General features: G+C 37.1%; 1 protein-coding gene across 6 annotated transcripts in view; it reads left to right on the top strand.

Moving 5' to 3' along the window:
* The first annotated feature begins 393 nt into the window (after positions 1–393).
* EMCN (endomucin) overlaps positions 394–18,471 on the top strand; it is a 126,548-nt gene continuing 108,470 nt past the window's right edge. For all 6 annotated transcript variants that reach the window (XM_070452184.1, XM_020884229.2, XM_070452182.1 and 3 more), the window contains exon 1: positions 394–642. In XM_070452184.1, coding sequence (XP_070308285.1) covers positions 573–642 — 70 coding nt within the window. In that variant the 5' untranslated portion in view covers positions 394–572. The remainder of the gene's footprint in view (positions 643–18,471) is intronic.

The following is an 18,471-nucleotide window of genomic DNA, read 5'->3' as shown; positions in this document are numbered from 1 at the left end:
ACTTTCATAAAGTTTTGCACTTATCTCCAGAAGGTGGTCTTTACTAATTTGGCTTTCAAGTTGGAAAAAGAGAAGTCGATTCCTTGTGAATTCTGCTTTAAAATTTAACCCTCAGGCAGTTAAAGCCTCTTTATCCAAACCTAGTCACTGTTTAATGAGGCCCCTTTATAATCACTCCAAAACACACTTTCAAAACAAAAGTTAGAAAGCCTGTATGATCCATTCTCAAGAAAGATCTCTTTCTGTTCAAAACCCGTCCTGACCTTTTTGTTGAAGAAGAACAAAATAATGTAGTAACAAAAACACAAATGGCTGCCAAAGGAAGAGGAAAAAAAAAAAAGAGTTCCTGTAAGGGACTGAAACAATAAATCTCCTCTCTGTTGAACTCCCAAAGGGAGTGTGTGCATTTCCTCCCGTTCTTTATCAGAGCCCCCGAAATAAGTAGGAATGGGCAGCGGCTGTTCACATCCAGCACACCTTTTCCATTTGCTAAGAAGGCCCTGCCAGGCTGGGAGGGTGTTGTCCCTGCCTGACTCTGGAGAGAGGAGGTGCTGTGACCGTCCTCGGGCACTATGAAGCTGCTTCAAGGCCCCATCTTTTATCTTCTTCTGGCCAGTATTTCTCACAGTGCGCAAAACCCAGGTACGGATTTCTCTTGTTTTTCTGATGATGTGGATTAGAAATCACCCGTCAGGCACTCTGAGCCTCAGTTTACCTCCAGGGAGTTTGCCCTGAAATTCAGATGCAGCAGTGCATTTGCTGAGCTGAACGTGTGCGTGTGGCTGGAGAGTGCCTGGAAAAGGCACCACAGAGAGGATGCTTGTTTCCACTGAAGGAAAACGTTTGTTGCGGCAGCGGCCTTCCAGTGTGTTCCGTGGCATCCAAAAGGTGCTGGGAATGTACAGTAGCCTTTCTGGAAAGCCACAATCTGAGGGTTATATGCTGGTTAAAAATGGGCTATTTCTCAAAAATGTACTCTTTTCAGATGTAAGTCTACAGACAAGAAGGCTGTCATGTATGGGTGAAACGCTATAATAATCAGAAATGTTCTGTTGCGGTTGCTGGTCAATTATTTGTCCCAACTGTTTTCTGCCTCTGATAGAGCGGTTGGATAAAGCTCCCTGGGGAGGTGAATCTTAAAATCTTGAGAGGGGAGAGTGAGAAAGGAGGAGAATCACTTGATTAAATTGTAGAGATGCTTGCTTTAGAAATAAGCACATATCTACACATATATGTACAAAATTTTGTGTAACATTTCAGGGAATTTATAGACATAAAAACCCTACTGATTGACTGCAGGTTCTGAAACTTAGATAAAGGATATATATACACCTATATAAGCCCTGACTATATTAATAACCATTTGCAAGTAATGATTACATTTGACTATTAACCCTTCCAGAGAGATGTACTGTAAGTAATTAAATTTAATCAATATTTATTAGGCTCCCACCATGTACTCAGCAGTACAAGGTATGCAAAAATGAGTAAGACATTGTCCTTGCCCATAGTGGTAAATACACCACTGGGAGAAATAAACATGCAATTCTAACACAAGACAGATTTAATAAGTGCAAAAACCAAAATACAAAATGCTATCATAAAAGAACACAGTTGGGACACATTAATTCTGACTCTGAGGAGCCCTGGAAGAAAAACAATTCTAATTTTATTTTTCCATTTCCTCCTCTTGGGGATCTTCCCAACTCAGGGATTGAACCCAGGTCTCCCACATTGCATGTGGATTCTTTACCATCTAAGCTACCAGCACAGCCCCGAATTTTATTTTGCGTGTGCTCTTTTCAAAAGTCCACTGATTACAAAATTCCAATTTGCAGTGATTATGTAAGAAAAAATAAACACACTCCTTCTTGAACAATATTTATCATTAATTTCTCAAAATATGTGTATACATTTAGGACAAATATCCAAACACTACAAAATCAAATTGATTACAACCCATCTGGGAGCTTCCAGATTTAAGTTGCAGTGGGTATTAAGACCAAAAGTTAGCTTAGATGATTTACAAAGTTCTGATTTTTTCAGAACAAAAATTATTCATGAGGTGACACAGAAATCAATGCACTAGCTTATAAATAACTCTGCAGTTCGCATGGGGGAGATTGATCGGAATTGGTGCTATGAGAAACACTGTTCATAAACACGTGTCAAGTCAATATAAATTCTGAACGTCTGAGTTCAGATGTTTGCCATCCCAGGTCTGCAAGCATCAATAAGTATACTACTTCCCTTGCATTGTTAAACTCTGAATGGATTACATGTATTTCTGAAAGCAAATTGGAATAGAATCCATAGAATCAGGCTGCAAAACCTGACTGTAAGGAAGATGGAAAGGTGAAGAATAACCCAGAGATGACCTGGCAGATTTTTTTCTGTTATGGTCATGTTAAGAAAATACCGAGGTCCGTTAGCTCACTGGCAAAGATCCCAACCTCTCTGTTAGTAGTATCTTCTTTCTAAGGAACTTTTAACCCAGCTGAAATAATTTCTCATTTGAGCAGAGACAACAGTTACATAATGACTATCTGCTTCAGCCTCTGTCAATGAGCCTTTGTTAATTTAAGGCAAGTGTCTGTAAAATCCACCCCATTTATCCTAGAAAAAGGAGCACTAGCTCCAGAGAGCATAAACTGACCAGCTGAGTGAGGTCTAGAAGAATTGGAAGAGATTTTCTCATCCACATATATGATTTTGCTGCACCTGGTTCTGCCTGTTTTCTGTTTTCCTTCCCAGATACGGTACAGGAAATGAAGCATTTCCTAAGCTGATTTATTAAGTTCTTTTCCTAATCCCCTGTACCGGAAACACATTGATTTCAAAGCTTTATATGTTCCCCAAGCTTAGAATACTTAACATACTTCATCAGCAGAGTTGATTATAGGGGTACTGCGGGAGGCATTTCATCTGCCTTAAATTCACAAGTTGTCAAGAAGGTCCATGCTTTTTTTTTTTTTTTTTTTGCATGGTAATTTATTCCTAAATAATGATCTTTTAGAGAAATTACTACCTTTCTTTTTATTTCTGATCTTTTTGTCAGTCTCAGATTTAAATAAATACAATATAGTCTTTTGTACACTTCATGAAAATCAAGGAAATCTTTCTGTATGGCAGTGAGTGACTTTTTCTATTACTTCGTTGGTGGTATAATATTTTATAATCTCTAATTTGGAGAGTTGTTCTATTGAAATATGTATGGGAGCTTCCTGAAAAAGACCTGTCCTTCTTTCTCAAGGTTTTCTAAATTGTATTTAAAACTGAACAGACCCCTACAGTGACTTTAAGCTCCTCAGGCTTTTAAGTCTAGATCGATGAGTTTTTGACTGTCAGGAATGAGAAAAATTAAATGAAGAAGGATTCCAAGAAAAAGGAGGCCCTGGAAGTAATTTATTTTTCAAGTGTCATTTGCCTTTTTGAACTTTGCATTAACTTAAGAAAGATTAAAATGTTTAAGGCTTTTGCAGGCAGGAGCAAACATCACATTATTGGTGTTTGAAGATGAATTTAACTGCTTGTTGAAATTTATTTGTTAGGGGTTGAACATTCTATTTCACAGGAAAAAAATAGATCGAATACACTATAAGACAGATACTATGCTAGACACTGTAGGTTTATAGAAATCAATAAGACTCAACTCTTGCCCTAGAAGAGGGGAAGAGGAGGATTAGTCAAATAATTGGCTCATCCTCCAACCTTAACTCTACCCCCAATTTATAAGTTTGATTATATTAGAAGTCTTAAGTAGTAGTAATGTTTATGGAGAATTCACAACTAGCTTAGTTTGGAGTGTAGGAATATCAACAAAGCCTTCATATAAAAATGGAAATTATGATAAACTTTGATACTTGAAAAACTGGAGATCCTGGATGGATGAAATTTCTTGAGTAGGAACTTTAAAGCACTATGTTCTAGTCTAGAAATATAAGGAGGTGATAGGTTGGACAGAGGTTAAGTGTTGGAAATATAGTCTCAGAATATGTTGAATGCCAAGGTTAGAAACATTGACTCAGATAGTTAACTATTTTGAAGACTCTAAATATGTTTGAGCATGGGAATTATGTATTTGGGGCTATCAATTGAGAAGATTAATCTGTCAGCAGGATAAAGATTAGACTATTATAGTCAGGAGAAATAAAAACTAAAGAAAATGGTGCAAATGTTATTACAAATCAATAAAATGAAAAGAAGGGTCAGTGAAGAGCTTTAAGGAGGTAGACAGTTTCTGATTTGACATGTTATTGACTGATTATGAGAGAGAAAATAACTGAGATGTAGAGAGAATGTTATATGAATAACAAATAGGGATATAGATTGGCACCAGGGCTGGGGAAAGATAGGAGGAAACGGTTTAGGTGAATTTGATTTTGGACATGGTGAGTTTGAAATCCTAATAAAATACTCAAATAGAGATGTCCAATGATAGATTAAATTTGTCTGGTGCATAGTGGCCCACCTGTGCCTGGAGGTGATGGTAAGGAATGAGTGTTCTTTACACTTGTTTCCCAAGAGTTTTTAGTCTTGTCCTGCCCAATGGAAGATTAGTAACATAGAGAAGCAATTTATTTCTCTTCTGGATGTTGATATTTATAACTGACTTGTGGCAATTATTTTCATAGTCATTTGTGTGCATATCTCCTCTACTAGACTATAAGCATCTTGAAAGTAAAGGTCATATTTATTATAATTTGTGTAGTAACAGTTTTAAATATAAGGATATAATAAGCTGAATGAATACATAAATGCATGACATATTATTCCTTTTTTTTTTTTTCATTTTTAATGTCTTCATTGGGTAATCACATTGTTTACTACCTTATCTTTGTGAAAGGGCTTCCCAGTGGCTCAGATGGTAAAGAATCTGCCTGCAATGTGGGAGACCTGGGTTTGATCCCTGGGTAGGGAAGATTCCCTTTGAGGAGGGCATGGCAACCCATTCCAGTATTCTTGCCTGGAGAATCCCCAGGGACAGAGGAGCTTGGCGAGCTATAGTCCATGGGTTCACAGAGTCGGACATGACTGAGCAACTAACCACACATCTTATCCTTGTGAAAAGATTATGGACAGGTATGAATCACAGAACATAACATGGAAACAAGTGAATTATTTTGATTCCTGGCTATGGAAGTGAGCACCAAATATAAGGAAAGGGGCTTCTTATCAAAGTAAGTCTTTTCCAAACTGTAACAGAGGAGATGATAGGGATAGGTAGACAATCTAGTATCAGGTGATAGTAATTTACAACAAATCTGGAAGGATAAGCTACTCTGACCATAATCATTGGGAGAAAGAGTATCTAAATAGAACTGATTCTGTTGGGTAGGCCAAAAACTTCATTTAGATTTTTCTGTAAGATGTGATAGAAAAACCCAAATGAATTTTGGGCCAATTGAATGCTTCGTCTCTTTTTTGGATGTCAAATATTTTATGTAATATTTTCTTAAAGTTATACATATTCAAGGAGAAACCTTGCTCCTCACTTCTCAAAAATACAAAATGGCTTTTTTTTCTTAAAGCAAAGTTCACAAAAGAGAATTTGGAAGAAAGTCAAATAAATATCATACATCATTAATTCATATGTTATTTTAGGTAGCATATGAGTTACTTCAGAGCAGATTATCTTACTTATTACCTTCTCTTAAACACTTACCGATAGAACTTACCTGAGATGGGTGATCTACTGTAAAAAGTGAACCAGTGTGGAAACAAATTAAATGGGAAAAGTATTCAGTTTCCAAGCCATTTATTTTGCATTTTTTCTTTACTACACTTTTTTTTTTTTTTTCATCAGTGATCTCTGTCTAAAAATAGAAGTGGTCATTCTAGAATTTTTATTTTCAAGAGATTCATAACAGTTGTCAGCAAATTGTCTGGCAGTTTTATCTTGCTGATCATAATTATTTATATATTGAGGGTAAAAAGATAAACATTTGAAGGTTTCAGAGAGCTTCTAATTTACTGGTTAATTGCCCATCCTTTCCTTTTCATTGATGAAGTATTTCAAGCTTCAGGGAAATATTTTAACTTGCAAATAATTGTCTAATCCAAGTTCTTTATATTCTTTTTGTCTTGGTCATTACTTTCCAACTTCCTCTTCACCTTTGAGAACAATTTGAGATATGCTTTTCTAAACACTGAATGTCAAAGCAGGAATTTACTCTAAGCGACATTCCATTCAATTCCAGTGTAATGAGTGTCTCCTTTCCTGTTACCGAATTCCTGTGGGTCACTATAGCTCTATCAGGTTAGGATGATAATGGCTGTTGAGTGTTTAAAGAAGTTCTTTTCATTGACAAATAAGATCTTTTTGCACACCATCAGCAGTAGCAAGGGAAACAGTAGTGATGTCAGTTACATTTAGAGAGGCCACTATATGATTCCCCAATTTCAGCAACCATAAAAAAGTAGTTTTCTAAACATCAATAGAGGTTTTGTGTCTTGTAGCATACATATCAGTAGGGATAATCATAACCAGTCTCTAAATAGAAGCAGCCACCTACATCCTCTCCGGATGTGTTTAGTCTAACCATTGCTATGGCAACCTGTCAGGTGTAGCTTGACAGTATCTTGTCTCACATGAATGAGTATCTCTTGCTTTCCTGTCTGATGTTGTTCTGATCCTAAGGCATGCTTCAGTTACAGAAGCGTGCATGGCACAGTTATGTATCTGAGCTAGACATATAAGAGCCTTAGCACTCTGCTGCTGCTGCTGCTAAGTCGCTTCAATCGTGCACTCTAGCCTTTGCCAAAAAGAAGAATGGGACCAGTGAATAAATGCTTTCCTCTTCTACGACTGCTCTGATTTCACTGCTTTAGTCATCTCCTCTTTATCCTGTGAGTACTTTCCTCTACAAATTGCACACAAACCCTTGTTTGGCCCTGCTTTTTGAGAAAGCCAGGATTTATAATTTTTTGATGGGAACATTTTGGTTTGGATGGTAATGTATATAAATTATACCAGAATTTCTCTGATACTCTAATTAATATTCACTACTTTCTTCCTCTTCACTTCAAGGAAAAAAAAATCTAAAAAGCTTTTGTTGAATAAGTTAAACAGTATTCCAAGCAGGTCCTTTTCTAAGGCAATCATCTGTCTGTATTTGAGTCAGTAATGAATTATATTGTAAGGTCGATAGTCAAAATGTCAATGAATTGATTTTACTCTTAATGTGCTGCTCATCTGAAATGTGGCTGCCCACTCCAGTGTTCTTGCCTGGAGAATTCCATGGACAGAGGAGCCTGGTGGGCCATGTTCCATGGGGTCACAAAGAGTCGGACACGACTGAGTGACTGACACTTTCACTTTCATCTGAAATGTAAAGTGATTTGTATTCTGTTTAATCAGTCATATTCTGACCCCAACCTAAATTAGTTGTGTCAAAACCCAGAGAATGGTGATCACAACTGTGTCTGGTCTAAGTTAACCCAGATAAATATTGTCACAACATCTACTGACATCTACTGTTTGTGACGGCTGGCACTTTACATGCCTTACTTCTTCTATCACAACATTTCAAGGCCTAGTTTATCATTTCCATTTTACTGATTAGAACACTGAGGCTTGAAAGTTATCATAGAGTGATAGTGCTTAAAATCAGAGAACACTGTTCTTCAAAATTTCCCTTCTAGCTTGCTGTCCTCCAATGTAGTGGAACTACAAAGTTGAGTTTCTCTGACTGAAAAGATTAAGGGTAGAGACTCACTACTTGAGTAATTTAGAAGCACTGTTGCCTCTCATAGCGCCTTCAGTACCTGTAAACATCAAACTAAGACTGCAATGCAATGAATGAATTTCTACTTGTTGATAATTAGCCTCTGAATATCTTGAATTCAATTAATTATTAATGATTGAGTTGAAAGAAATTTTAGGCATTTCCCTACCTACCCACTATTGTGTTGGTTGAAAAAAAAATGTTCTTTGTTCTAGTATAAATGTCAGTGAAGCTAATATAGGACTTAAAAGAGAAGGAAAGAAGTGAAGAGGAAATAACTATTGGTAATTAATTACCTAGTGTCACATTTATAATTCTCCTGGAGCCAGACAGTCTGGATTCAAATTCCAGCTCTGCCACTTACTATCTGTGTGAACTTGGGCAAGTTACTTAACCTTCAACTTTTTCAGCTATAAAACATGGATGAATACAGTCTTACCTCATGGGGACATTAGAAAGATCATGTGAGGTAATATATATAAACACCAAGAATAATATCCCAGCGTATAGTGACTCTATGTTTTGCTGAACTTGAGAACTCAGAATCCTACAGTTTATAATATCCCATTCCTTAGATAAACTACTTCATTGCCAAGTTGATTTCAATCTAGGATCAGCAAATATTTAAATAACTACAATGTGGATTCTCACAAAGGGAAAAATCAGCACATAAAAAATGTTCACAATAGAACTCATGTTGGATTGGAATATGATTGCCAGTTCTGTTCTTAACCACATTATATACAGGCATAATTTGACATATACAGACTAGTATATTATCTAGTATCCCTTTAAGGTTTGTAAGTTATTTAACTCCATGTATAAACTAATCACTCAAATTAATAAGCAAAATTGTATATGTATTTAATAAAAATTTCAACTTTCAGACTGAGATTTTCAACTTCCTCAAATATGATTTCCTGTCTTAAAGTATTGAGCATTGCTTACTCTGAGAGGTGGGATATGTTAGTGGAAGGAACTTTGGTCTTAATGTGAGAACCAACTTTGAATCTAGCTTCTTAGTATGTTAAAGTTGGCCAAGATCCTATATGCTTGTTATCCTCAGTTTCTATACCTAAAAATGAGAAAAACAATCATTGCTGACAGAATACTGGTGTTAAATGCTAAGTGGAAAACAGATTTTTAGATGTTTATATGTTTAGATGTTATATGTAGGTCATATATCACTATTAAAATTTAGTTATTAATATGCAACCTAATATTTAACTCATGGAATCAACAGATGAAGAACACATTTAATAAATTTAAGAATTCTTTCTAACTGGCTAGGCCTTTAACTGCCAACCCATTATAACTGCTTGAATCATATATCTTTAAATATGTTTATGGCTGCTACACATTCAAATTACCATGTGTTGAAATCATACCCGAGTTATAAAAATCACACACACAAAACACAGGAAATCATTTGTATCACACATTGAACTTATTTTTAACTGAAGTGGGAAAAGAAGTGATTTTGTGTGTATATGTGTGTGTGTTTGTGTATGTGTGGTTTGAACTGTGAAGTCGGCCCTCCAGGGAATTTAGTAAGTGTCAGGACATACATACTGAACTCTTGGACACTTTCCCTGGGGAACTGAGGCCACTCCTGTAGTTGTCAGCTCAAGGCTGTTGTGACTATCTCTCTATCCCACAATGAGGCATTCCCTAATTATCCCTCCTTCCAAAACTCCAGTGGTTTTTGTTTTTTTTTTTTCATTTTCTTTTCATTTTTTTTTATTGAAGGATAATTGCTTTACAGAATTTTGCTGTTTTCTGTCAAACCTCAACATGAATCAGCCATAGGTATACATATATCACCTCCCTTTTGAACCTCCCTCCCATCTCCCTTTCCATTCCACGCCTCTGATATATACAGAGCCCCTATTTGAGTTTCTGAGATATACAGCAAATTCCTGTTGCTATCTATTTTACATATGGTAGTGTAAGTTTCCATGTTACACTTTCCAAACATCTCACCCTCACCTTCCCTCTCCCCATGTCCATAAGTCTATTCTCTATGTCGGTTTCTCCATTGTTTCCCTGTAAATAAATTCTTCAGTACCATTGTTCTAGATTCTGTATATATGCGTTAGAATACAATATTTATCTTTCTCTTTCTGACTTGCTTCACTCTGTATAATAGGTTCTAGGTTCATCTACCTCATTAGGACTGACTCAAATGTATTCCTTTTTATGGCTGAGTAACATTCCATTGTGTATATGTACCACATTTCTTTATCCATTCATCTGTTGATAGACATCTAGGTTGCTTCCACATTCTAGCTATTGTAAATAGTGCTGCAATGAACAATGGGATACATGTGTCCCTTTCAATTTTGGTTTACAGGGTATATGCCTAGGAGTGGGATTGCTGGGTCATATGGTGGTTTTATTCCTAGTTTTTTAAGGGATCTCCATACTGTCTTCCATAGTTGACTGTATTAATTTACATTCCCACCAACAGTCAAAAGTGTTCTCTTTTCTCCACACTCTCTCCAGTATTTATTGTTTGGAGACTTTTTGATGATGGCCATTCTGACTGGTGTGAGGTGATATCTCATTGTAGTTTTTTTTTTTTCCATTGTAGTTTTGATTTTCATTTCTCTAATAATGAGCACTGTTGAGCATCTTTTCATGTCTTTGTTAACCATTCGTATGTCTTCTTTGGAGAAATGTCTCTTTAGGTCTTTTTCCCACTATTTGATTGGCTTGTTTGTTTTTCTGGCATTGAGTTGGATGAGCTGCTTGTATATATTGGAAATTAATTCTTTGTCAGTTGTTTCATTTGCTGTTATTTTCTCCCATTCTGAGGGTTGTCTTTTCATCTTGCTTACAGTTTTCTTTGCTGTGCAAAAACTTTTAAGTTTAATCAGGTCCCACTTGTTTACCTTTGCTTTAATTCCCATAACTCAAAAACTAGGAGGTGGGTCATAGAGGATCATGCTTTGTTTTATGTCATCGAGTGTTCTGCCTATGTTTTCTTCTAAGAGTTTTATAGTTTCTGGTCTTACATTTAGGTCTTTAACCCTAAATTTTGAGTTTATTTTTGTATATGGTGTTAGGAAGTGTTCTAATTTCATTCTTTTACACATGGCTGTCCAGTTTTCCCAGCACCATTTATTAAAGAGGCTGTCTTTGCCCTATTGCATATTCTTGCCACCTTTGTCAAAAATAAGGTACCCATAGGTGCATGGGTTTATTTCTGGGCTTTCTATCTTATTCCATTTGTTCATATTTCTGTCTTTGTGCCTGTACCATGCAGTCTTGATGACTGTAGTTTTGTAGTATAATCTAAAGTCAGGAAGGTTTGTACCTCCAGCTCCATTCTTCTTTCTCAAGACTGCTTTGGCTATTTGGGGTCTTTTATGTTTCCATATGAATTGTGAAATTTTTTGTTCTAGTTCTGTGAAAAATGCCATTGGTAATTTGATAGGGATCACATCGAATCTGTCGGTTGCATTTGGTAGTATAGTCATTTTCACAGAATTGATTCTTCCTACCCAGGAACATGGAATATATATCTCCCTATCTGTTTATGTCATCTTTTATTTCTTTCATTAGGGTCTGATAATTTTCTGTGTACAGTTCTTTTGTTTCCTTAGGTAAGTTTATTCCTAGATATTTAATCCTTTTTGTTGCAATGGTGAATGAAATTGATTCCTTAATTTCTCATTCTGATTTTTCATTGTTAGTATATAGAAATGCAAGTGACTTCTTTGTATTAATTTTGTATCCTGCAACTTTGCTAAATTCACTGATTAGCTCCAGTAATTTTCTGATAGTATCTTTAGGGTTTTCTGTGTATACTATCATGTCATCTGCAAACAGTGAGAGCTTTACTTCTACTTTTCCAACCTGGATTCATTTTCTTTCTTTTTTATTCTCTTATTGCTATAGCTAGGACTTCCAAAGCTATGTTGAATAATAGTGGTGAAAGTGCACACCATTGACTTGTTCCTGATCTTAGGGGGAATGCTTTCAGTTTTTCACCATTGAGAATAATGTTTTCTATAGGCTTATCATATATAGCCCTTAGTATGTTGAGGTAGGTTCCTTCTATGCCCATTTTTTGAAGAGTTTTAATCATAAATGGGTGCAGAATTTTGTCAAAGGCTTTATCTGCATCTATTGAGATGATTCTATGGTTTTTATCTTTCAGTTCATTAATATAGTGTATCACATTGTTTGATTTGCATATATTAAAGAATCCTTGCATCCCTGGGATAAACTCAACTTGATCATGGTGTGTGCACTTTTTGATGTGTTGCTGAATTGTGTTTGCTAAAAGTTTGTTGAGGATTATTGCATCTATGTTCATCACTGATATTGGCCTGTAGTTTTCTCTTTTTGGGGGGTGTCTTTGTCTGGTTTTGATATCAGGGTAATGGTGGCCTCTTAGAATGAGTTTGGAAGTGTTCCTTCCTCTGCAATTTTTTGAAAGAGTTTTAGAAGGATAGGCATTAGCTCTTCTCTAAATGTTTGATAGAATTCTCCTGTGAATTCCATCTGATCAGGATGGAATCTGATCCATCTGATCTTGGGCTTTTGCTTTTTGGGAAATTTTTGATCATAGCTTCAATTTCAGTGCTTATACATGGATTGTTCATAATTTCTATTTCCTCCTGGCTTAGTCTTGGAAATTTGAACTTTTCTAAGAATCTTTCCATTTCTTCCAGGTTATCTATTTTATTGCCATTTAGTTGCTCATAACAGTTTCTTGTAATCCTTTGTATTTCTGTATTGTCTATTGTAACTTCCCCTTTTTCATTTCTAATTTTGTTTATTTGATTCTTCTCACTTTTTTTTCTTGATGAGCCTGGCTAAAGGCTTGTCAATTTTGTTTATCTTCTCAAAGAACCAGCTTTTAGTTTTATTAATCTACTATTGCTTCTTTCATTTCTTTTTCATTTATTGCTGCTCAAATCTTTATGATTTCTTTCCTTCTACTAATTTTGGGGGTTGTTTGTTCTCATTTTTCCAGTTGTTTTAAATGTAAAGTTAAGTTGTCTATTCAATATTTTTCTTGTTTCTTGAGATAGGATTCTACAAACTTCCCTCTTAGAACTGCTTTTGCAGCATCCCATAGGTTTTGAGTTGCCATGTTTCCATTGTTATTTGTTTCTAGACATTTTTAATTTCCTTTTTGATTTCTTCACTAAACTGTTGGTTGTTTAGAAACATGTCATTTAATTTCCATGTGTCTGTGTTTCTTACAGCTTTTTTTTCTCATAGCATTGTGGTCAGAGAAGGCGTTTGATACGATTTCAATTTTCTTAAATTTACTGAAGTTTGATTTGTGACCCAATATGTGGTCTATCCTGGAGAATGTTCCATGCGCACTTGAGAAGAAGGTGTATTCTTCTGCATTTGGATGGAATGTCCTGAAGATATCAATGAGATCCATCTCATCTAAGTATCATTTAAGACTTGTGTTTAGTTATTAATTTTCTGTTTTGATGATCTGTCCATTGGTGTGAGTAGGGTATTAAAGTCTCCTACAATTATTATGTTACTGTCAACTTCTCCTTTTATGTCTGTTAGTGTTTGTCTTAGGTATTGGGGGTTTCCTATGTTGGATGCATAGAGATTTACAATTGTTATGTCTTTCTCTTGGATTGATCCTTGATCCTTATGTAGTGTCCTTCCTTATCTCTTGTAATATTCTTTATTTTAAAGTCTATTTTGTCTGATATGAGGATTGCTACTCCAGCCTTCTTTTGCTTTCCATTTGCATGGAATATATTTTCCATCCTCTCACTTTCATTCTGTATGTGTTTTCAGGTCTGAAGTGGGTTTCTTGTAGACAGCATATATATGGGTTTTGTTTTTGTATCCATTTAACTAGTCTGTGTCTTTTGGTTGGAGCATTTAATCCATTTGCATTTAAACTAATTATTGATATATATGTTCCTATTGCCATTTTCTTAATTTGGGGGGTTTGATTTTGTAGATCTTTTTCTTTTCTTGTATTTCTTGACTATATAAGTCCCTTTAACATCTGTTGTAAAGCTGTTTTGGTGGTACTGAACTCTCTTAACTTTTGCTTTTCTGAAAAGATTTTTATTTCTCCATCAATTTTGAATGAGATACTTGCCGGGCACAGTGATCTTGGTTGTAGATTTTTTCCTTTCAGTACTTTAAATGTATCCTGGCATTCCCTTCTGGCCTGCAGAGTTCTGCTGAAAGATCAGCTGTTAAGCATATGGGGTTTCCCTTGTGTGTTACTTGTTGCTTCTCCCTTGCTGCTTTTAATAATCTTTCTTTGTGTTTAGTCTTTGTTAGTTTGATTGGTATGTGTCTTGGCATGTTTCTCCTTAGGTTTATCCTGTATCGGACTCTTTGTGCCTCTTGGACTTGATTAACTATTTCCTTTTCCATGCTGGGGTTATTTTCAACTATAATCTCTTCAAAAATTTTCTCAGACCCTTTCTTCTCTTCTTTCTGGGACCCCTATAATTTGAATGTTGCCATGTTTGATATACTCCCAGAGGTCTCTGAGACTTTCCTCAGTTCTTTTCATTCTTTTTACTTTATTCTGCTTTTCAGAAGTTATTTCCACCATTTTATCTTCCAGCTCACTGATGCGTTCTTCTGCTTCAGATATTCTTCTATTGAGTCCTTCTAGAGTATTTTTAATTTCGGTAATTGTGTTGTTTGTATACTTATTCTTTAATTCTTCTAGGTGTTTGTTAATTGATTCTTGCATTTTCTCCATTTTGCTCTCAAGGTTTTTGATCATCTTTACTATCACTTTCCTGAATTCTTTTTCATGTAGTCTGCCTATTTCCTGTTCATTTATTTGGAATTCTGTGTTTCTAGTTTGTTGCTTCATTTGTGTAGTATTTCTCAGCTTTTTCATTATTTCTTTTTTAACTTATTATGTTTGAGGTCTCCTTTTCCCAGGCTTTAAGGAAAGTTGAATTCTTTCCTTGAAGAAGGTTGAATTCTTTCTTCCTTTTGGTTTTTGCCCTCCTAAGGTTAGCACAGTGGTTTGTGTAAGCTTTGTATAGGATGAGATTTGTGCTGAGTGTTTGTTTGTTGTTTGTTTTGCCTCTGCTGGGCAAGGCTGAGTGAGGTGGTAATCCTGTCTGCTGATGATTGGGTTTGTATTTTTGCTTTGTTTGTTGTTTAGGTGAGGCATCCTGCACAGGGTGCTATTGGTGGTTGGGTGATGCTGGGTCTTGTATTCAAGTGGTTTCCTTTGTGAGAGTTCTCACTATTTGATACTCCCTGGCACCCCACTCCAGTACTCTTGCCTGGAAAATCCCATGGACAGAAGAACCTGGTAGGCTGCAGTCCATGGGGTCACAAAGAGTCGGACACGACTGAGCGACTGCACTTTCACTTTTCACTTTCATGCATTGGAGAAGAAAATGGCAACCCACTCCAGTGTTCTTGCCTGGAGAATCCCAGGGACAGTGGAGCCTGGTGGGCTTCCGTCTATGGGGTCACACAGGGTCAGACACGATTGAAACAACTTAGCAGCAGCAGCAGGGTTAGTTCTCTGGTAGTGTTGAATCTTGGAATCAGTGCTCCTACTTCAAAGGCTCAGGCTTGATCTCTGGTCAGGAATGAAGATTCCACAAATGGTTTGTTTTGGTATTAAGTGAGATTAGAACAAATATCCAAAAACGAGAAACCAAAGATGAACCCCAGACAAATGACAGTTATAAAATCAAGCAAATGATAATTAAAATAATGAAACATACACATATACATATACACCCATGAGCAAAGTCAAAATAGTCCAACAAAAATACAGTACAGTAGATAGACCAGGCAAACAAAGAAATAAAAAATTATATTTACAAGTTAAGAACAAAACTAACTAAAGCACAAACTGGAAAACAAAACTAAACAAGGTTCCAAGTGGGGAATGAAACAATGAAAACAATCTAACAAATATGTTGAGAGGAAAGAAAAGAAAGAATAGATATCCAGAGTTAAGTAGAGGTAGATAAAGAAGGTTTATCTACAGTAAAGATTAACTGCAACGGGGAAAGAACAGTAGGAAAGGCAAATAAAGGAATAAATGTAGAAAAAAATATGTTTAAAAGAATTAAAGTTATAAAGAAAAAAGAAAAAAAAGGAGAGGAAAGAAAAAAGGGGAAAAAAAGGAAAACACAGAACTGCAAAGTGCAACATAGAGGCAGAGGTTTATAACAACAATAAAAAGTGTTGACTGAATGTACACAGATACATATATACCCATAAGGAAAATCAAAACAGTCCAGCAAAATCAAAGTATAATAGATTGACCCAGTGAACAAAGGAAACTAAAAATTATATCTACAAGAACAAAATTAACTAAAGCACGACTGGAAAACAAAACTAAAGCAAGGTGTCAGTTGGAGAATAAAGCAATGGAAATAAAAGTAATAAATACATTGAGAGGAAAGGAAAGAAAGAAAAGGAAGAATAGATATGCAAAGTTAAATAAATGTAGATAAAGAAGATTTATATACATTAAAGATTTGCAAGGGGAAAACAACAGTAGGAAAAGAAAACAAAGGAATAAATGTAGAAAAAATAATAGTAGCCTTAAAAAATTAAAATTAAAAAAAGAAAAAGAAAAAAAGGGAAAACTTTGCAGAACTGCAAAAGTCCAACATAGAGGCAGAGGTTTATAAGAAGTATAAAAGTTGTGACTAAGGAAAAAACAAAAGAGCTCAAAAGCTTAACTGGATTTCTCAGTGCCAATAAAATTGACAACTACAACGTGGGGGTGGGGCAGAAAATCCAAAATAAGCTACAGAATAAGTCAAAAAATAAGAATAATAAATGTTTTTCTTGAGTCACTGTTGTCAGAGTCTTATCGCTTGCTGGGAATCAGAGTCTACCTCACTTCCCTTGGATGCCCTCCAACACAACACTGTGCTGATCTCTGGACCTGCTGTGGGGGCAGCTCAGGTACTAATCTGGTCCTACTCCTGTGTGTTCTTGCCTCCAACATCTGCAGCTATCAGAACTAGTGCGTTTTCTTTTGTGGGAGCTCTCAATGCCCTTTTACATATTCCATAGACACAGAGTCTGCCTATTTGATCGTGTGGATTTAGTCTGCAGCTTGTACAGCTGGTGGGAAGGTTTTGGGTCTTCTTCCTTAGCCACACTGCCCCTGGGTTTCAGTTGTGGTTTTATTTCCACCTCTGCCTGTGGTTCCACTGGGGTTTGCTCCTGAGGCTGCCCTGGAGGGCTTGGGTTCGCCCCTGTGAGGGCCAGGCATGGAGGTGGAGCAGCTGCTTGGGTCACAGGGGTTCTGGCAGCACCAGGTACTCAGGGGATTGGAGGCTAGGGCAGCAGGAAATATAGTGCTCTAGAAGGGTATGATGACCAGAATTGGCCAATACACTCCAGTATTCTTGCCTGGAGAATCCCCCTCTCTGACAGAGAAGCCTGGCAAGCCACAGTCCACAGGGTCACAAAGAGTCAGACACAACCGAAGTGACCCTGCACGCACAGACACAAGACTTTTTTTTCCTGTGGCAGCTCTGCCCCAGTGAGAGCTGAGCGTGAAGGGGGCGCAGCTGCTTGGCTTGCGGGGACCCTGGTGGTGCCAAGTGTGCAGGGACACAGACTGCCTCTGCCACAGGAGTTATGTCCCTATCAGAGTCTTTTTCTCAAGCTTCTTGTAGCTGGCCATCAGAAGGCCTCTTTGGCCAGTCTTTCTCTGTAGCTCCACCCCTTCAGGCACTTAGAGGGCTCCCTTGCCTGGGGTACTTCTCTGTTGTTTGGAGCATCAGGCACATAGAGGGGCCCCCTGGGTGGGGTCCTACTCTGTAGATCAGTGCGTCAGGCACTTAAAGGGGCACCCTGGGTGGGGTCCTATTCTGTAGTTCAGTGCGTTAGGGGTTGATGGGCCAGCCTCTCTATTGTTCAGCTGCCAATGCTGGCGTGTGGGGAGAGACAGGCTATGGTGATTGCTCCACCCGCTGCGTGTGACTCAGCAGTATTGCCTTGCTTTCATGTCTCCTTGGCTTTCCTCCACCAGCATTTCCCACCATGATCTCCCTCACATCCCCTCAATCTGTCTCTGCAGTCAACAGCAGCCCTCACCCTGGGATTGCTCCACAATCCCTAAACTCCAGCTCCCAGCTGTTGCGCCTTCCAGGGGACCAGGGTTCCTGTCCAGTATATGTATGGCTGCAGCAAGGACTGTGTGATTCTCATTCCATTTAGGCTGCCACAGGTCAGTTTTTTCACTCTCAGCCTTAAATGTTTCTCCTCTGACTCAGACAGTTGCCCCTTTGTGGGGATCAGACCCCACTTTAGTTCCCCCACCCACCGAGGGCAGGTCCAGTCCTACTAACACTTCTGTTTTTTCCCCCTAGTTCCTTTGTCCTACCGAATATTGTGTGGTTCTAGATATTCTTTTCCACTGGTCAGGTACTCATTTCTGCTCAGCTGGTGTTCTGCATGCACTTCTGTGTCTGAAGGTGTATACATCAGGAGATGTATCCGTAGAGAGAGATGTACTCCACGTTCACCTACTCCTCCACCATCTTTGTATATCTGCAAATCCAGTTTTTAAAGTGAGAATCATCTTTTTAAATGCATAGAATCAACTACTTTAAAGATTTGGTAATAGTAATTGCATTATTGGGATGAAGATAATTAAATTATATGAGTCAATAAGCTTTTCCTTATTTTTCGTTTTCTAACATCTTCATTTGTTGGGTACAAGTTTTATATCAAAGTTTAAAACTCTATAGATTTGCAAAATAGAAAAAAGAAAAATGAC

The sequence above is a fragment of the Odocoileus virginianus genome, chromosome 21 (genome assembly GCF_023699985.2).
Source record: "Odocoileus virginianus isolate 20LAN1187 ecotype Illinois chromosome 21, Ovbor_1.2, whole genome shotgun sequence".
NCBI lineage: Eukaryota > Metazoa > Chordata > Mammalia > Artiodactyla > Cervidae > Odocoileus > Odocoileus virginianus.
Note: the sequence above shows the minus strand (reverse complement) of the source record. Positions and strands in the feature narration are given on the sequence as shown.